Source organism: Triticum urartu, chromosome 2, assembly GCF_003073215.2.
Source record: "Triticum urartu cultivar G1812 chromosome 2, Tu2.1, whole genome shotgun sequence".
In the NCBI taxonomy this organism is placed as follows: Eukaryota; Viridiplantae; Streptophyta; class Magnoliopsida; order Poales; family Poaceae; genus Triticum; species Triticum urartu.
The window spans coordinates 99,526,784-99,544,780 of NC_053023.1; the positions used below are offsets into that span (position 1 = coordinate 99,526,784).

A 17,997-nucleotide genomic window follows, 5' to 3' on the forward strand; every position below is an offset into this window, starting at 1 on the left:
ATTTGAAAAATATCTAATCTGCTGGTCAAAATTTGGCAGCATTTTGGTGCCATTTGGTACCATTTGAGCATCATATGAACAAATAAAAAGGCTTGAACATAACTGGTCACATATACATATATATAGGTCTGAAACACACATACATAGGTCTCACATACATATAGATAGGTCTGATACACACAAAGGTCTCACAAATAGGTCTGACACATATGTCTCACATAGATAGGTCTGATCGATACCCAAACCTCACAAGCACACAAATAACTCTCAATTTTCAAATGCCACCGCAAGCTTCGAAACCGAGCATATTTGGCCTTGCAGTCCCCTTGCCTTTGTTACTGCCATTGCTACTGCTCCTCTCTTTGGTAACTTTGCTGCTAGTTGTCGCGCGAGAAGTACCAGTGCAAACATTGACATTCACATTCGAGCTTCCATGTACATTGAAGGTATTTCCAGAGAAATTATTTGACCTACTGTTGTTATTAGTTGGCGCCCTTCTCTTTGCTTGTCTTGGTGGTGCCATCTCCATGTGGCCCTTCTTTTGTGTGAAGTGCTTTGTTGTGAACTCTGTAATAGAACAATTAGATGTACTACATTATATCAGCAGTGGTACATTATATCAGCAGTGGTACAAAAAAGAAAGTACGACGGAAAAATATGGTGAACGAGCTTACCAGAACAGGTGCTTCACTTGGTGGACGAGCACTTCCCCTAGGAGCACTAGGCGTAGCAGAAAGTGGAGCAGTACCACTAGGAGCAGAAGCAGATGGAGCACTAGCACTAGGCACTCCATTTCTTTGTTTGCAAGTTGTTTTGTTGTGTCCACTTTGCTTGCACAAGCTACACTTGATCACTGTGCCAACCTTGCTAACTTTGCTAGTCTTTGGTTTTTCTTCCTCTTCTCTTGTTCTACACTTCTTTTTCCTACCAGGCATATTGATGTGCCCATGTGCTTTTGGTTTTGGTCTCTGAGACACAGGCCATGCAGCTCTTCCCTCAAGAGGTTGCAGACAATAAGCATAAGTTTTTTTGAAATTATCCACTCTGTAGCAATCAGCAATGTAATCATCCAATTTGTTTGTAGTGCAGTGTATGCAGCTGATGGCATGCGAGCAAGGAAGGCCTGACAACTGCCAATACCTACAACTACATGTCCTGTCATGCAATCTGACAGTGTACCTATGTACTCTTGTCTTCACTTCATATGCATCATTGCCATTAAAAATTGCATGACAATAAGCAGAATAATCTATGCTTTTCTGTAGCTTCTTCAGTACTTTTGGACAGATGATGCCAGTCCAACTTTCCATTTCACTTCTCATTTCTTGTATCCTGATCATAATTTGTTGCCTAATTGTTTCGAACATTGTTATCACCAGATATAATCTAGCCTCAACTATCCATTTGTTAAAAGTTTCAGAAATGTTGTTGTCCACAGAATCACAACAACTTCCTAACCTGAACCAAGCCCTGCTCCAGTGTTGTGGGCCTGTGTTCATAACATCCCTTGCTCCATCAGGTGTGCATTGTGCTAACTTGGCCCTTGCAAGATTGAACAACATTGTGCAAGGTGCTTTTGCACAAGCCCAGAATAGCTTTTGCCAGTCCTTTTCCCTATATTTTTTCCTCCAGTTAGCATATATGTGCCTAGCACAATTCCTATGCTCTGCCATTGGAGCCCAGTGGTGAACAGCATTCAATATTCCTTTTTGCTGATCAGAAATTATAACCCAGCCATCACCATCTCCAACTTTCAGATCATTAAACAACAAGCTACAAAACCAGTCCCAAGATTCATTGGTCTCCTTATCCACAAGTGCCCATGCTATTGGATACATCTGATGATTTGCATCTCTACCAACGGCACTTAATATCTCTCCTGCTCTCCCTTTCAAAAAGCATCCATCTAAGGATATAACTTTCCTACACCCAGCTAAGAAGCCCTTCTTACAAGCATCAAAGCACACATAAAAGTGGTGGAATGTTGGTTCTTCAAAATCTGGGTGAAGCTTGACCACACAAGTAGTCCCAGGGTTGCTTCTAAGTAACTCAAGTTGGTAATCAAACACTTGGCTGTACTCTCCCTCTTTAGCCGCAAGCATTTTTCCAATGACAAGTGCTTTTGCTCTCTTGATTTTGGATATTGACACATTTGCAAACATTTTTTCCTGCACGGTTGACTTTAATTGCTGGATTGACCATTCTGGACTTGACATTATCAAACTCTCAAACTTTTCTGCAATCCGTCTACTTGTAACTAGTGCACTATCTTTCCTTTTTGGACAAGTGTGTTCCTCCGTAAATGAAGTAATCTGCCAACTTTCAAACTTTGATGTTTTCCTCAACAAACACACCCAAGGACAATGAGGCCATGTGCACTTTGCCCTTACTCTGACTCCCTCATCTTTTAAGAACTTGATTTCTTTTCTTTCCTTCAGTGCATAACGAATGATTGCATCTTTGAACTCCTTCTTCCCACTAAATGTCATACCCAAGGTGAACTTGATCACTTCTGCTTTCTTATTAAACCTAGCATATTCAGACTCACGCTTGATAAGTTCACCATCACTATCCTCGTCATAAGATTCATCCTCTTCGGCACTTGAGTCATCTTCATAATTGCCTTCAGGTTTAACTACATTCAATGCTTCAAACTCATACTCAAGTGCAAGTTTTTCAGCTGCCATCTTCTTGCTCCTTTTGAATTTCTTGTAATCTTGCTTAATAGCATCTGCCTCATCGTCATCCGATGAACAATCTGGTGGCACAAAGTCACTATCATCGGAGCTGCTTTCTACATCAATTGGCTTTTCCTTTGCGGACTTCTTCTCATCAGCAGTAGCTACATAATCGTCTTCAGCCCAATCTTCTTCCTCACTAACTTCTTCATCTTGCACGGCCGGATCCTCCACATACACATCAGCCACACCTGCATCTGTTGTACATGCTGACAGTGTTTCAACAGACTTGTCCTCAGACAACATCAACAATCCATCAAATAAATCCTTCCCAGGGAAGAGCCAGTGCAATTGCTGTCCGTCCACTGTGACATAATGCTCACTCAAACATTGTTGAATTCTCTGTAAGCTCAAGGTTGCTCGATCTAAAAAGGACATTGCTTCTTTGCCCCCCACATACTGTATTGTCTTCCCATCATTGATAAATTCCCCATTGAAATGAAAACGGACAACAATACAATCTACTGGATCCATAACCTATGATTACAAAAAAATAAATGAGATAAAATCACTTTGTTGCAGAGGACCCAAATCATCCCTAAGTGAGCCTTATGAACTATTCTGTGAAAGACGGAGAAGATGGTAGAAGTGGGCGGGGGAATATTGCTCACCTAATTCTTCGCGTCCTCAACCTCGCGTCCGAGCGCTGGAAGAACTTGGCAAGCTATGGCGGCGACGATACTTCACCGTCGAGATCAGCCTAGGGGCTGCGGGCTCTGCTTGGAGTTGGGGTAGGAGCTCTGCCCGTGGAGGGGATAACTGGAGGCGGCGGCGACAGCTTCAGATCGGCCGGTGGCGGGAGCAACTCAGGCAGCGGTGAGGAGAGACCGGGGCGGCGGCGCTGGTCTCCTCGGGAGAGATCGGGGCGGCGGCGCTGGTCTCCTCGGGAGAGACCGGGGCGGCGGTGGGGGGGAGAGGGGCGGCGGTGGGGAGAGATCGGGGCGGCGGTGGGGAGAGATCAGGGCGGCGGCGCTGGTTTCCTCAGCGCCAGGCGGCGGTGGGGAAATCTGAGAGAGAGATCGAATGAGAGAAAGGGGGTGCTCGGGCTGTGTAGGTTAAGTCAGACGTGGCATGCTGACTGGACGAGTTGACCTGGTCAACATGTGCTGACTGGACCAAAACCAGGGTCAAGGCGAGACAGGGGGTAATTCGTCTGGTTTTGATAGTTGGAGGGTGCAACTTAGACGGTATAATAGATGAGGGGTGTATATTAGACCGACCAAAGAGTTGAAGGTTGATATATGCACTTCTCTCTTTACAAGAAACCGGACACTATTCAACAGGTACACGGAATTTGGAGGAGAACCCGCCTTGCAATGCCGAAGACAATCTGCGCGCCGGACTCGTCGTCATTGAAGCCTGGTTCAGGGGCTACTGAGGGAGTCCTGGATTAGGGGGTGTCCAGATGGCCGGACTATACCTTCGGCCGGAGTCCTGGACTATGAAGATACAAGACTGAAGACTTCGTCCCGTGTCCGGAAGGGACTTTCCTTGACGTGGAAGGCAACCTTGGCGATACGGATATGTAGATCTCCTACCATTGTAACCGACTCTGTGTAATCCTAGCCCTCTCCGGTGTCTATATAAACCGGAGAGTTTTAGTCTGTAGGACGAAGAACAATCATACCATAGGCTAGCTTCTAGGGTTTAGCCTCTCTGATCTCGTGGTAGATCTACTCTTGTACTACCCATGTCATCAATATTAATCAAGCATGACGTAGGGTTTTACCTCCATCAAGAGGGCCCGAACCTGGGTAAAACATCGTGTCCCCTGCCTCCTGTTACCATCCGACCTAGACGCACAGTTCGGGACCCCATACCCGAGATCCGCCGGTTTTGACACCAACACATGGTTGCAATAAATGTACTCATTTTCCACCTTTTAGAACTCTTTCTGGGTTTTAGTTATGCGATTCTGTCATTAAAAATATAACAATGACCTTTACGATTCGTATAAATGTAATGCATCACCAGGCGCGGCGTGCCGCCGCGCGAGCTATGCTAGTATCATTCTATGATATCGAGCCTCCATCTACCGTTTTTCATTTTCCCATGCTGCCGGTTGCCCAACAATCGACGTGTTTTTTTTTTGTGATGACCAACTAGGAACGTGTATTTTTTTGCGAGAAGGGTATGATTTGAGTGCCCGTATTTTGAAAGCAATTTACTACTCGACAACATTGATCCTTGATGCTGAGTTGGGGAACCATCCCTCGCAGGTCTGGAGGTTCATTGCAGAAGGTAGAGACACTCTCGAATTGGGGCTCATAAAAACGGATTGGTAATGGAGAGGACACTGACATATGGTCGGATAACTGGATTCCTCGAGATTTCAAATTACGACCATGGTGTTCTAAAACTACAAATCCACCACACCGAGTTACTGATTTAATTGACCACAACACAACATCTTGGGACGTTGCAAAGCTAGATGAACACTTCATAGCTATGGATAAAGAGGCGATCCTAAATATCTCTCTTAGCTTGCGGGTGCAGGACGATTTTTGGTCGTGGCACTATGATAATAAGGGAGTTTTCTCAGTGAAATCTGCGTATAGATTTCTGGCGGCAACAAAGAAGCAGAGAACGGATTGGCTTGAACACAAACCGGGCCACTCGGATATTGAGGCAGACCAAAAATCTTTGGCTAAGGTGTGGGGCTTGCAAGTGTCATCGAAGATTAAGGTCTTTGCATGGCGTCTTGCACAAACGTCCCTCCCCATAGGTGATGTCCGGCACCATAGAAAGATGACCGATTCAGCAACTTGTTCCCTTTGTCATTCAACGGTTGATTCTTGGAGACATTCTCTCTTCGATTGTTACATGGCGAAGGCGGTTTGGGTACTTGCGGTCGAAGAACTAACCGATGTTATTATCTCCAAACGCTCTGAGGACGGAAAGCTATGGATCTTCTGGTTAGTGGATACACTCCCTCCGGCAGACCTCACTCGAGTGTTGGTCACGATGTGGTCTATCTGGTGGGCTAGGAGGTGAGCGATACATGATAATCAATTTCAGAGCCCAATGAGCACATCTTGTTTTGTTACTAAGTTCCTGGAGGATTTGGAAGCAGTTCTGTCAAGGACTTCTACTCCTAGGGCCCGTCATGCAACACCAGGGGAAGTTGCATGTAAGGGCCAGGGAGCCGAATGAAATACAAAGGGATCTGCATATGACAGGAACAAGACAGCGCCAAGCTTTAGGCTGGCCACCACCATCACAACATGACACTAAGATAAATGTTGATGGCGGGCAGGCCAGTAGTGGAAAACTTGGAGCAGCAGCAGCGGTGTATAGAGACAAGCATGATCTATTTCTCGACGCCTCAACGGTCGTGTATGATGGCCTTGTTGACCCGGCGACATTGGAGGCACACGCGTGCAACAAAGCCTTATCCCTAGCGACGAATCTCTAGGTTCAGTCCGTCTGCATTGCTACTGATTGTGCAGAGGCAGTGACCAACATTTGATTCTTTGCTCCATGCCGTTATGCAGCCATACTCCGAGATATTAATCATCGTAGGGAAGCATTTCTTAATCTGGAGTTTGTTCATGAAAAGAGGGTACACAATGGAGAGGCTCATTCTCTTGCAAAGGCAGTTTCTTCCTTACCTCTCGGGCATCCTGTGTGGCTTGATGTTTTGTCCAATATTATCCGTATTTCTATGAACTTGGATGTTTAGTAAAGGTTTACAGTTCTAAAAAAAGAAGATAAAAGAACCATGAGATTGTCTTAAAAAAAGTATCAACTTATTCGATGGTTATGGTTTTTGACCACTGTAAACCGAATGTACACCAGACACTAAAACCCGCCTAACAATCATACATTGAACAAACAAACAAATTGGTTAAAACAGTTTGGTTCGATTCGGTTTTCCAGTTTTTGGTGTGATAGTGTCCATCCCTACAGACAGCTAGGTTCAGATGAGGTCAACATTGATCTCAACCAAACTACAGTTTCTCACCTGGAACAGAGAAACAAAAAGAGTTTTGAAGAAATGGAATTCCTAAGATTCCATATAAAGGTATTCTGTCACCGTTTAGAGCAAATGAATTTCTACCCTAAGATTTCATTTCAAATTCCTACTGCGAACATCTCAGTTCATGTGGTTCTAGACTTTGCAGCAAACTGATTGTAAAAAAAAAAGAAGCTGATTTTGCAGTCTATGCCGTTTAGGTCTACATATATGTAATCTGACTGATATCAAAATGGAAATCAGATGATGCTGGTTAGACATTCTATTTTCTTTTTCTGTTTTTTTTGTATACTTGTGTTTCGAGTTTGTGCGTCCCAACCCTAAACTTCCCACTTCCTCCTCCGCCGCCCCTCTCCCGCGCCTACCCCCCTGCTCGACCCCCCCTCTGCCGCCGCCGGCGCCGCCACGAAGCACGGGGCCGATGGAGGTCGACGGCGAGGCCCGCCCGTTCCTCCTCTTCTCCAAGCCCAAGTCCAGTCGCCGGACCGAGCCTCAGCCCCAAGTCCAGTCCCAGCCGAAACCCCCAAAACCCGACCTTTCTCCCGCCGTCCAGACCGACCACGGCGGCTCTGGCGACTCCGACGACTCCGACGACTCCGGCTCCGACTCTGACGCCGACCCGGCACCCACCGTCGAGACCGACCACGGCGACACCTGCAGCGCGGACGGCGCCGCCGCCGACGCGCTCGCCTCCTTCGCGGACCTCGGCCTGTCGGAGTGGCTGGTCGACGTGTGCACCTCCCTGGGTATGCGGCGCCCCACGGCCGTGCAGCGGCGGTGCATCCCGCGCGCGCTCGCCGGCGAGAACGTGCTCGGCATCGCCGAGACGGGCAGCGGCAAGACGGCCGCGTTCGCGCTCCCCATCCTGCACCGCCTCGGCGAGGACCCCTTCGGCGTCGCCGCGCTCGCGCTCGCGCCCACGCGGGAGCTCGCAGCGCAGCTCGCCGAGCAGTTCCGCGCGCTCGGCTCGCCGCTGGGGCTCAGGTGCCTCGCGGCGATTGGAGGGTTCGACTCGCTCGCGCAGGCCAAGGGCCTCGCGCGCCGTCCCCACGTTGTCGTGGCCACCCCCGGCCGCATCGCCACGCTCATCAAGAACGACCCTGACCTCGCCAAAGTCTTCGCCCGCACCAAGGTTGGCATTCGGTTACTCTTTTAGCAGTCATACGCCAAGATATAGCAACTACTTGCTTGCCTACTTGTGCTATGGCCTGCTGTCATGTACAACCGCACATCGAATTTCTCATCCTGACTCAAAATGCATATGGTTTGCTGCTATTAGAAAGACAAAATATGCCCATATAGTCGCTAAACTTGTATGTCGTAAAGATTTCTGTAGGCAATGTTAGTGGTGTGTTATCTTGCAAATAGTAGTAGAGATGTTATGCTATTTGACTGTCATAAGAACCTATAAATGATGTGCTGCTTTTTTTTTGTGATGAATCAAGGTGTTTTGTCAGTATCATGATGCGAAGAAACTATTGGTAGCACGCCTTTGTGCTAAAAACACGTGATTCGACTGAAGTTTAGCAGATTTCTTGTGCTTATGTCTGATGTATGCTCCTTGTGTGTTTTTTGTGCGTGTTTGTCTCTGTGTGTGTGTGTGTGTGGGGTGGGGGGGGGGGGGGGGGAGCATAATTGATATATGAATTCTATTTGTGCTCCTTGCGTAACATCGAGATGCTCCTTAAGTGGTTCATGATTTGGTCTGTGTGATCACCGGAATTTGAGTGATCTTTGTTCCTACAGTAAGCAATTAACTGCATCTCAAGCATCTAGAATTAGCTAGGTTACTCGGATACCGATAGTGTGATACAACTTTTTTTTCTGAATAGTGCAGATACCGCGATACATTTGTATATATGAAATAAACATTTTAAAATATAATAACAATAATTATATATGAAAAGAAGACAGTTTACTACCAAGGAAAATGCACCGTAAACATTGTCCTAGGTTTCTTCAGGCACTGAAACTTCGATTTGAAGCTGCTGAAGAGTAGGGCACGTCACATTTGGGCACGATCCGATCCCCTTATTGGACATCTTAAGCAAATGTGCTTTAATTCTTCTGTAGCTACCTCTATATTCATGAGTACAATACTTGCATCTGAATCACACACCTCCACCTCCTGCACCTCTTTCTAAGATATCCACAAAGGCTTGTTACCTAGATCATTTGCCGGCACATCCTAAAGTAGTGTGAAGCACATACAACATTATACAATGAGAAGACCAACTTAGCAAACAAAGGTTATAAAGGGTGAAGTCTCACCATGGCCAAGAAAATATTTCCTCTCGCTTCAGAGCCTGGGAGGAACTGAAGGAGATGGAGGCGATGCTCAGGTCTGTCAGTGGAGCAGTTGCTAGCTCTTTCTTCTCAAGTGCGGAGCTAGATGGGGGAGAGGAAGCAAGGGAGCATCAGTGGCGGCGCACAGATGCGGACAGGGAGCACCGAAGGCTGGCCCTCTTCTTCCTCGCCGATGAGGCCCTGCCTGGTGCTCTCCTTCTCCGGTGCGGCGGCGCTCAGACCAGGGGAGGAGACAGCGAAGGCCACCTTCCTATCCCATGTGGTGGCTGTGTGGCACTCAGGTTGGGATGGAGGCACGGATGTGTGAGAACGAGGCAAGAAAGGGGGAGGGGCATGCCGTGGGTATGGATAGATGGGTTAGGGTTTTCCCGTGTCGCACCGGTATCGGGGTGTATCCCACCGTTATTCTTTTTTTTTACTTATTGGAAAATAGAAAATCGCCAGATATGTATCTTGGGGCATCCGGAGGTGTCCCCGTGTCCAGACGTATCTAACCTCCAATATGCCATATTTTTGCCGTATCCATGCATCCTAGAATTTCTAGTATTTCCTCTTCCGCTAGTTTCAGGTTTCTAATGTATGCTGTCTTTTCTATTGCAGTTTCTTGTGTTGGACGAGGCAGATAGAGTTGTAGATGCCAATTTCGAGGAGGACCTCAAGGTGATATTTGATTGTTTGCCAAAGAAGCGGCAAACATTTCTATTTTCTGCGACAATGTCGGATAATCTGCGATCTTTGCTTGAGCTTTCGGGAAGCAAGTCGTACTTTTTTGAGGCATACGAAGGGTTCAAGACTGTTGAGAACTTAAAGCAACAGTATATCCATATACCTCCGGATGGAAAAGAGCTCCATCTTCTGTATCTCCTGTCAAAAATGAAGGAAGATAATATACGTTCAGCCATTGTATTTGTTTCAACTTGCAGGTATGCTCCCCTACACCATAACTATTCATTGTTCCTAGTAATAGGTTGCATAGAGTCATAGATCCTCTCATGAACCTTTTTTTTACGTAAAGCAGAAGTTTGCTGTTGATTTTGTTTTGAGTGCCAAATTCAGGATTTGTTTTGTTATTATGCACGCATCTCCCCAAGATATGCCTATTTCAGTTTACCTGCTCCTGCAATTGTCAATCCCTGTATTCAGAAGTCCCTCTGAATTATTCTTTTGGTTAGATCAGTCTGATGGAATGCTGCGTGTTACTCTTTACGTTTGATTTGTAGACTGTTTAAAGTTCAATGCTCTCTTGAGAAGTTGCTGAAATCACTTATATTATCACATAGGACATGCCAATATTTGGACTTTGTGTTGCAAGAGCTTGGTCGACCTGCTGTTTCTTTGCACTCTCACAAGGCTCAGTCACAAAGGCTTTCAGCGTTGCATCGTTTTAAGTCTGGTCAGGTCCCTGTGTTGATTGCTACCGATGTGGCCAGTCGTGGGTTGGATATCCAAACTGTTGATCTTGTTATCAACTATGACATTCCAAGGTATCTTGTGCTAGCTTTATTTCAATAGTAAGTCTTCCTCGCCAGCACATTTTGATGAATGTGAATACCTGACTGATGCGTGTGATGATTTCTTTTAGGTTTCCGCGTGATTATATCCATAGGGTTGGGCGAACTGCAAGAGCTACCAGGGGAGGGCTTTCTATAAGCTTTGTGACCCAGGTTTGCTGAATGTCTGAGTTTTGATGATGTTTTACCGTGATCCAGTTTTCATTTGCCCTCTTGTATTTGAAAGAAAAATCCACCTTATGAGTCTTCTCCTCATGTCAAACATTGATGGGTAACGGATCCAGCAATTTGATATGTACCGATAAAAATATATGGAGGAGCTTTCCATACAAACTAGAAAACTCGAAACTACTTCTAACTTCTAAGTAACTTGAAATACTTCAATGGCAGAAGCAACTAACCTCCAAACATGCACGTTATCAGAAACTGCTCTTTGCCAGTTATGAATTTTACCTCAGAGAATTCACTCTTTTGCAAAGTAGGATGGCAGAAGCAACTAATCTCCAAGCATGCACGTTTATCAGAAACCGCTCTTTGCCAGTTATGAATTTTACCTCACAGAAATCACTCTTTTGCAAAGTAGAAATTTTACCTACCAGTTGGCTCTTGTATATGGAAACATGCAGGAGTATATTACAAGTGATCAAATAAGAAATGTACACAGTAGGAGTGCAATAAATTTTCTGATGAAACAGTGCTCTTGTTTTCATGCGTTATGTTAACTTATTAATTCCCAATGAAAACTGTGTACTTCTTACTAAAACCTGCATGCTGATTGGGATGTCTCTGCAGAGGGATATATGTCTCTTACATGAGATAGAAGATGACGTGGGAAATCGATTTGATGCATACGAGTGCGACGACAAAGAAGTCACCAAAGATATTACAAAGGTGTGACAACTGGATTCGTATATGTGCATATGGCCGAGTGCTAATCTTTGTTTGTCTTCTTAGTCTTGCATCTGGACAGCTATTCTAGTACCCCCAGTTTACGACAGAGATTTCTTCTGGGAACTAAAATTTTTACTGGTCAATGAACCATTGAAGGTATTCAAAGCGAGGCGTCTCGCAAACATGAGGATGGCGGACGAGGGCCACGAAGACAAGGTCCAAGACAGGAAAGACCAGAAGAAGAGAGACCAGGCGAGAAAGCGCAAACACGACGAGTGAAGTGAACCTGGCTTGAGACGGCTCACGCGTTCCGGCTTGCGTTGTGGACCAACTGCTGCCCCGTCGCAGACACCGGGCAGTCAGGTCCGCCCTGCACACTCTGACATCGTCCTAATCGATGCGAAGTTTTGTAGTAGCTAATTCATGTTGTAAATCACAATATCTAGTTATGCAATCGTAACATTGAGCAGATGATGCTGTGACCGTCTGTCGTGGCCCCTCGAATAACCTCAGTATGCTGTCCATTTTTATCCAGGGACTGTTTGGCCGAAGCTTGTGCCTGACCGCGGTGCTGTTTCTAACTCACATGATTCCGCCCCTCAAAAAAAAGAAGAAACAACTCACATGATTCCGGTGTTAGAACCAAGCGGCTGCTGCTCATCCTTTTAGTGGGGAAAAAAACTTCGCCTTGCATCTTTTAGTGTTGTTTGACCTGCAACATGGAGGGAGATTTTGAAGACAAAAAAGGAAAATTACGGCCTATGATCCGATGCAAACATCGGTGGGGGAGTCCCGTGGCTCAGATAACGCCATCTGCGTGGGCAGCCGCAACAACTAGCTGATCGAAGTAGACTTTTTTTTTTGAGGCAGGCTGAACGAAGTAGACGCCGCGGCGAATCTGCGAACGGGACGTCACTCCATGGGCCGACCTCCTGCATGCAAGGCCCAAACCCAACACAGCCTACTTCTTCCGTGGCCTTTCCGGTGAAGCGTGCGACGGCTGCAGCGGAACGAAGGATGGGACATAGGTGCCCGTTCGTTTAGTCCCACCTCGCCTAGCTGAGGGAGAGAGGCGAGGGAGGTGGGCTACATAAGAGCGGGTGGTGCGGGCGGTGGAAGGCACGCAGCTGCGTGGTGAGCACAAAGCGAACTATTCTTTCGCCTTTTACTAAAGAATACCGTGTGCACGCCACACTAAGCAGCATACGCTAATTTTTGAAGGGTGTCTTCTTCCTGTGAGAAGGCCCCACCAAGCCTGAATTTCAAAATTTTGCTTTTCAACGGTGTGTTTTCCTCAGGAAGACCCAAACAATCCCGATTTTCAAATATTTTTCATGTATTCTTGTAAGTTCTTTCCTGAATGCGTCTCTGTTTTTGTACTAGTTGCTGGTTTTAATTCATGCCAGAAAGAAAGACGTCATTCGTTAAGCTCCAACTGTTTCCTTTACAAACAGACTGAATGGCCGGTCAGTTCAGTATTTGTCTGCATCTACGCATCCTCTCTGCGGCCGAAGCAACTCCTGTTGCATCTTCAGCCTAGCTGCGAGAGACAGAGTCTTCGTTGATCTATTTCACTCCCCCGAACATGCTAATCGATTTCTGTTAGCGGATGAAGAGAAGTGTAAAGGACTAGCTCGTGGTAATCTAGTCTGCTATCTCGCTTTGTGAAGCATGCTATCTGTGGATTTCCATAGAGATCGCCCTGGCGTAGTAGCAAAGACTATGTCAAACTGCGTGTGTTCTGTTAAAGAAAAGAGGGCCTACAAACTTTGTAACTGAGTTTTCAGCATACAAATAAAGATGACTACATAAATCGTTGTGAGCAAGCCACGGTTGAACGCAGCAGATACATGAGCTTGTTCCACATGTACGTAAGTACCAGCTCGATGAACAGCCGGACAGATAAAGAGTTTGGTCGACACAAAGGATGCGAACCACAAGCCTGAAATGCTGTCATAGCACTTTCGACTTCTGAAAGTCAAGCTCATTTGGTGCAAAGTCTCTCCTATGCACTGACCTCATCTAGTATCAGATTCTTCCTCTTGCGTTTCAACTTGGGAATGAAATCCCCTCGATGCGTTTTTTTTTTGAGACAAAAATCCCCTCCATGCGTGCTCTAGCCTTCTAGGCGAATCTACCGTGCGCTCACAGGCAGCAAAATTTCCACGCGCAGGCCGTCGCACGATCGCCCGAAGGGCACGGCTCCTTTGGGCCGCTGGCGTCACTCCTTCTGGGCCGAGCAATTTGAAATGCAGAGTAGCCACATGTAAAATGCATATGTGGGCTTTGATTGTCCTCAACATAAAAAAGAGTCTGTGGGCTTTGCTGACACGGTAGGGAAGGAGCCAAGGCAGAGTAGTGATGGTTTTCGTTTAGTCCCACCTCGCCCGGGCAAGGGAGAGAGGGGAGGGAGCTCGGCTATATAAGAGGGCGTAGTGCGAGTGGTGAAAGGCAAGCAGCTGCGTGGTGAGCACAAGGCGAATTATTCTTTCGCCTTTTACTAAAGAATACCGTGTGCACGCCACACTAAGCAGCATACCCTATTTTTTGAAGGGCGTCTTCTCTCCTGTGAGAAGGCCCCATCAAATCTGAATTTTAAAGTATTTGGTGGTCCTTGGTCAAAATGCCTGAAAAAATGGTTTGATTTTGTGATGGCTGGTAACCAGCTACGGTCAGTGCATTTGCAAAAAAAAAAAAAGCTATGGTCAGTGGACTCGTTGTATATACTCCCTCGTTCTTTGTCTGGGCAGTCACTGGAGACTGCCAACGACCGGAGCAGGAAGGACCGGGAGTGGTATAGCTGAACATCCCGTGGGCCTTGTCACTTACAAGGCCCAAACATGCAAAGCTAGACAGAGCGAGTGAGTATAAATCAAAATGTTTCTAAAAAAAGAGGTATAAAAGAAGAAGAAACTAACCTCGACAGCTGTAGCCGAGTCTCTTCCACACACGAACGTGCGTGAGCTGAGCGAGGTGAATTTCGCATGAGGCTACGCTGCCTTCTCCTTAACACATTTCACATGTGGCCCTCGTTAAACGTTGAGTCATGGCGAGGCAGTGAACCTTTTGTCCATGCGAGCAAATGTCGCGGTGAAATCAAGAAGACGCGTGTTGACCTCGTTCGCGATTGCGGGAAACAAATGTCGGGATCGGGCGAGAGATTCCGTCAAATTCCTTTAGTTAGCCCATTAACATCCTTCCATCCCTGATGTCTGATGAGATGCCAAAGGATAAACTTGTCCCGAAAAGAAAAACAAGACGCTGAGGATAGTGAGATGAGAAGCGCTGGGTCGCTGTCCTTTGCTTGCTTCATGAGAATGGAACGCGGTTGCTGATGGAGGCCGGTCACATTACTTATAGTACATAATGCTCGCGGTGTTAGACGTAAGATGGAACGGTTTGGTTGATTTGTGCGCGGTGCCGACGTACGTCCGGCCGGTCGATCGATAGCTACATCCATCGGTAGGCTGGGTTAGCGATCAGCTTCAAGCATGGAGAGCTTCCAATAATTGGACATTTCATCTTTGGCGGTCGATTGGCCATCTCATCATCCTTGTAAACCACATGCAGTATGCAGACTCTCGATGCCCTCAAGCCAGGAGAATATAATACCAGCAGCTACTAGTACCATATACTCAGTACGATCTGTAGACAAGGATATATAGCATCCTGCTACAAACAACTCTTACCGAATCAACGATGATCGGAACAATGCATCCAAAATCTCACAGGAAATGAATTTTCTATGCGAGTCGCCTCCCCGAGAAAGAGAAATATTGGAAGCTTATGGAACTTCACATGTCACTAGGATATCACTGCCCCCCAAATCCAAATGCGTACTGCACGCAGCGATTAGTCTACGGATCGAATAAAGAAGGGGCTCCTAATCGTTGATTAATGCGGCTAAACAGCTGGACTCCTCGTTGGACAAGAGGTATAAAAGAAGAAGAAACTAACCTCGACAGCTGTAGCCGAGTCTCTTCCACACACGAACGTGCGTGAGCTGAGCGAGGTGAATTTCGCATGAGGCTACGCTGCCTTCTCCTTAACACATTTCACATGTGGCCCTCGTTAAACGTTGAGTCATGGCGAGGCAGTGAACCTTTTGTCCATGCGAGCAAATGTCGCGGTGAAATCAAGAAGACGCGTGTTGACCTCGTTCGCGATTGCGGGAAACAAATGTCGGGATCGGGCGAGAGATTCCGTCAAATTCCTTTAGTTAGCCCATTAACATCCTTCCATCCATCCATCCATCCCTAATGAGATGCTGAAGGATAAACTTGCCCTGAAGAAAAACACCATGCAGAGGATAATGAGATGAGAAGCGCTGGGTCGCTGTCGTTTGCTTACTTCATGAGAATGGAACGCGGTTGCTGATGGAGGCCAGTCACATGATGCTCGCGGTGTTAGGGCCTTATTGGATTGTCATTTTCCACACTTTTACACCTGTAAAAGATACAAACCTCAATCAGTCGTTTTCATTTCCGGTTGAAAATCACACATGGCTGGTGATTTACACTTGTAGATGTAATACGGGTGTATAAATTTACCCCTATTCCAAGCGGGGCCTTAGACGTAAGACGGAACGGTTTGGTTGGTTTGTCCGCGATGCCGACGTACGTCCGGGCGGTCGATCGATAGCTACATCCATCAGTAGGCTGGGTTAGCGATCAGCTTCAAGCATGGAGGGCTTCCAATAATTGCCATTCATCCGCATCTTCCTTGTAAACCTCATGCAGACTCTCGATGGCCTCAAGTCAGGATAGTACTCTATAATACTAGCAGCTAGTACCATATCGTATGATCTGTAGACAAGGATATATAGCGCGCGTGATTTTGTATGCGGCATCGCACTACAAACAACTGCTACCGAATCAAGGACGATCGGAACAACACCGAGGAATCTCAAAGCTAACGTATTCTCTATGCGAGTCGTCTCCCGAAGAATATGAAGCTAGCTGCACACGTCACCAGGATACCGCAGCCCCCAAAATCCAAATGCGTACTGCACGCTGCAATTAGTCTACCGCTCGAATAAAGAAGGGGCTCCTAATCGTTGATTAATGCGGCTAAACAGCTGGACTCCTCGTTGGACAAGCTGGAGCCTCTTGATCCCTACGTACACACGCCATTCTTAATGCCCAATCATGCTACTATAGTAGTACATGCAGTTGCTTACTTTCAGTTGTTATCAGTGGTGGTGGTCCAATAAAACAGTTCATGGAGAAGGCAGGCCAGTGGCTCAATCCAATCCACATCGATCTCCCTCTCTTGCCTGCCTACTCATCTGGGATTTCTTTGTGTTCTTTCGTGTATTATTAAGTCAGACGGGTTAGAGGTGTACTTTTAACCTAACATCACAAACTAATACTACTACTATTCTTGCTTCTTGGGGATGATGCATAGATCAGCATCAAGATCTTGGAACAGCGGCCTGGAGTTGAATGCCGGGGCTGCCTTTCCCAGCTGTCCTGTGTAGAGGTGGTACCTGCTGATTATTGCTTGATCTGGATCGATCTGTGCAAATAATTGTGTGCACTCATTAAACTAGTAGGTCATAGGGACATGTTAGATCGTTTCAATCTTGTAAGCTACCGCTGAAGAAAGTGGGAATTTGTCCGGTTATGCACTGGGTTTCACCGATGAAATTGTACTACATGGCTCCCCAGAAAATATATCAAATGGGTTGCTAGTGTTTGTGTTTAGCTTTGAGGCAGAGCTGACATTTTTTTCTTTTGCCATGATGAAACTTTACAAGCATTCAAAATATTTATCAATTTTTGCCACACAAAAATAATAATTTATTTTTGATTTTTCAGGATTTTACTATTAGCTCATTTAAGCTCGCGAGTAGAAGAGGATCTTCTGTACCCCTGCAGCAAACAACGTCTCAGTTTTCCCAAGATTCAGGAATCACATGTCCTCGTTCAGAACCTCATATTCGGGAAATCCTGGTGAACTTTTATTTACGGGGATGCAACGTGATATCCAGCTAGCGTGCGGCCAGAGCATCTGCACGACTGCAGCACCACGTACAGTACGCCGCCGGTCAGTCGTACGGTTGTACATTCAAGTACTACGGGTGGGTACGGTGTCCTTTGACTTGTTCTCTCGCTGTCCTTGGCGTTTGGATCCAATATACCAGCTCGGATCTGCTAGCTGTTCTCTTCTGCGTGCATGTGGGGCTCAAACTCATCATGGTCGGCTCTGCTTTGCTGCAAGAGTTGCTACACATCTGCCTCTTGGGTTTTGAGTTTTGACCACCGCGTGCACGCGTTCCTGACCTTGCATTGCGTCCACACCAAGCACCTTGCCTAGAATGATTTAAGCTCGATGAATCAATTTGTGGTTGGATGGTTACAACGCATGCGGTTTATGGGTCGGTGTTGGAAAAGCCCTAAGCTCAGCGAGCCCCGCTCCGGTGCTCCCCCCTAACCTAATTTTCGAGGGGTATTTTTGTCCTCGCGAGTTTTTTTTCTGGCCCGTCGTAGCCCAGATCCAAGCCCTGTCTAGCCCTGTATAACTCAGACCGTATACGTACAGTACCCTGGTCCAAAAAAAAACATCACACGAC

General features: G+C 46.5%; 3 protein-coding genes and 2 non-coding genes across 6 annotated transcripts; 3 read left to right on the plus strand and 2 right to left on the minus strand.

Annotated features, from left to right (window-relative positions):
- Positions 1-417: 417 nt before the first annotated feature.
- Positions 418-1,562, minus strand: LOC125535267. The gene is made up of 2 exons (XM_048698331.1): positions 675-1,562; positions 418-567 (listed from the first exon to the last, which is right to left on the minus strand). Exons 1-2 carry the CDS (start codon positions 1,560-1,562, stop codon positions 418-420), a joined length of 1,038 nt encoding a protein of 345 aa, XP_048554288.1.
- On the minus strand, positions 1,404-3,182 carry LOC125541189. 2 transcript variants are annotated; one of them, XM_048704655.1, is made up of 2 exons: positions 1,936-3,182; positions 1,404-1,714 (listed from the first exon to the last, which is right to left on the minus strand). In XM_048704655.1, the coding sequence occupies exons 1-2, from the start codon at positions 3,114-3,116 to the stop codon at positions 1,660-1,662; spliced, it is 1,236 nt and encodes a 411-aa protein (XP_048560612.1). In that variant the 5' UTR covers positions 3,117-3,182; the 3' UTR covers positions 1,404-1,659. The 2 variants fall into 2 exon arrangements, with proteins under 2 accessions (XP_048560612.1, XP_048560611.1); XM_048704654.1 differs by having other exon boundaries at positions 1,404-1,711; positions 1,933-3,182.
- Positions 3,183-7,022: 3,840 nt separating this feature from the next.
- On the plus strand, positions 7,023-11,953 carry LOC125536119 (DEAD-box ATP-dependent RNA helicase 36). Its single transcript, XM_048699261.1, has 6 exons — positions 7,023-7,846; positions 9,622-9,944; positions 10,302-10,505; positions 10,604-10,685; positions 11,325-11,423; positions 11,580-11,953. Exons 1-6 carry the CDS (start codon positions 7,136-7,138, stop codon positions 11,700-11,702), a joined length of 1,542 nt encoding a protein of 513 aa, XP_048555218.1. The 5' UTR covers positions 7,023-7,135; the 3' UTR covers positions 11,703-11,953.
- Positions 11,954-12,548: 595 nt separating this feature from the next.
- On the plus strand, positions 12,549-12,668 carry LOC125541997. Its single transcript, XR_007297783.1, has one exon. It is a non-coding gene; the product is annotated as a U5 spliceosomal RNA (small nuclear RNA).
- A 1,212-nt stretch (positions 12,669-13,880) lies between these two features.
- Positions 13,881-14,000, plus strand: LOC125542003. The gene has a single exon (XR_007297788.1). It is a non-coding gene; the product is annotated as a U5 spliceosomal RNA (small nuclear RNA).
- The last annotated feature ends 3,997 nt before the right edge of the window (positions 14,001-17,997 follow it).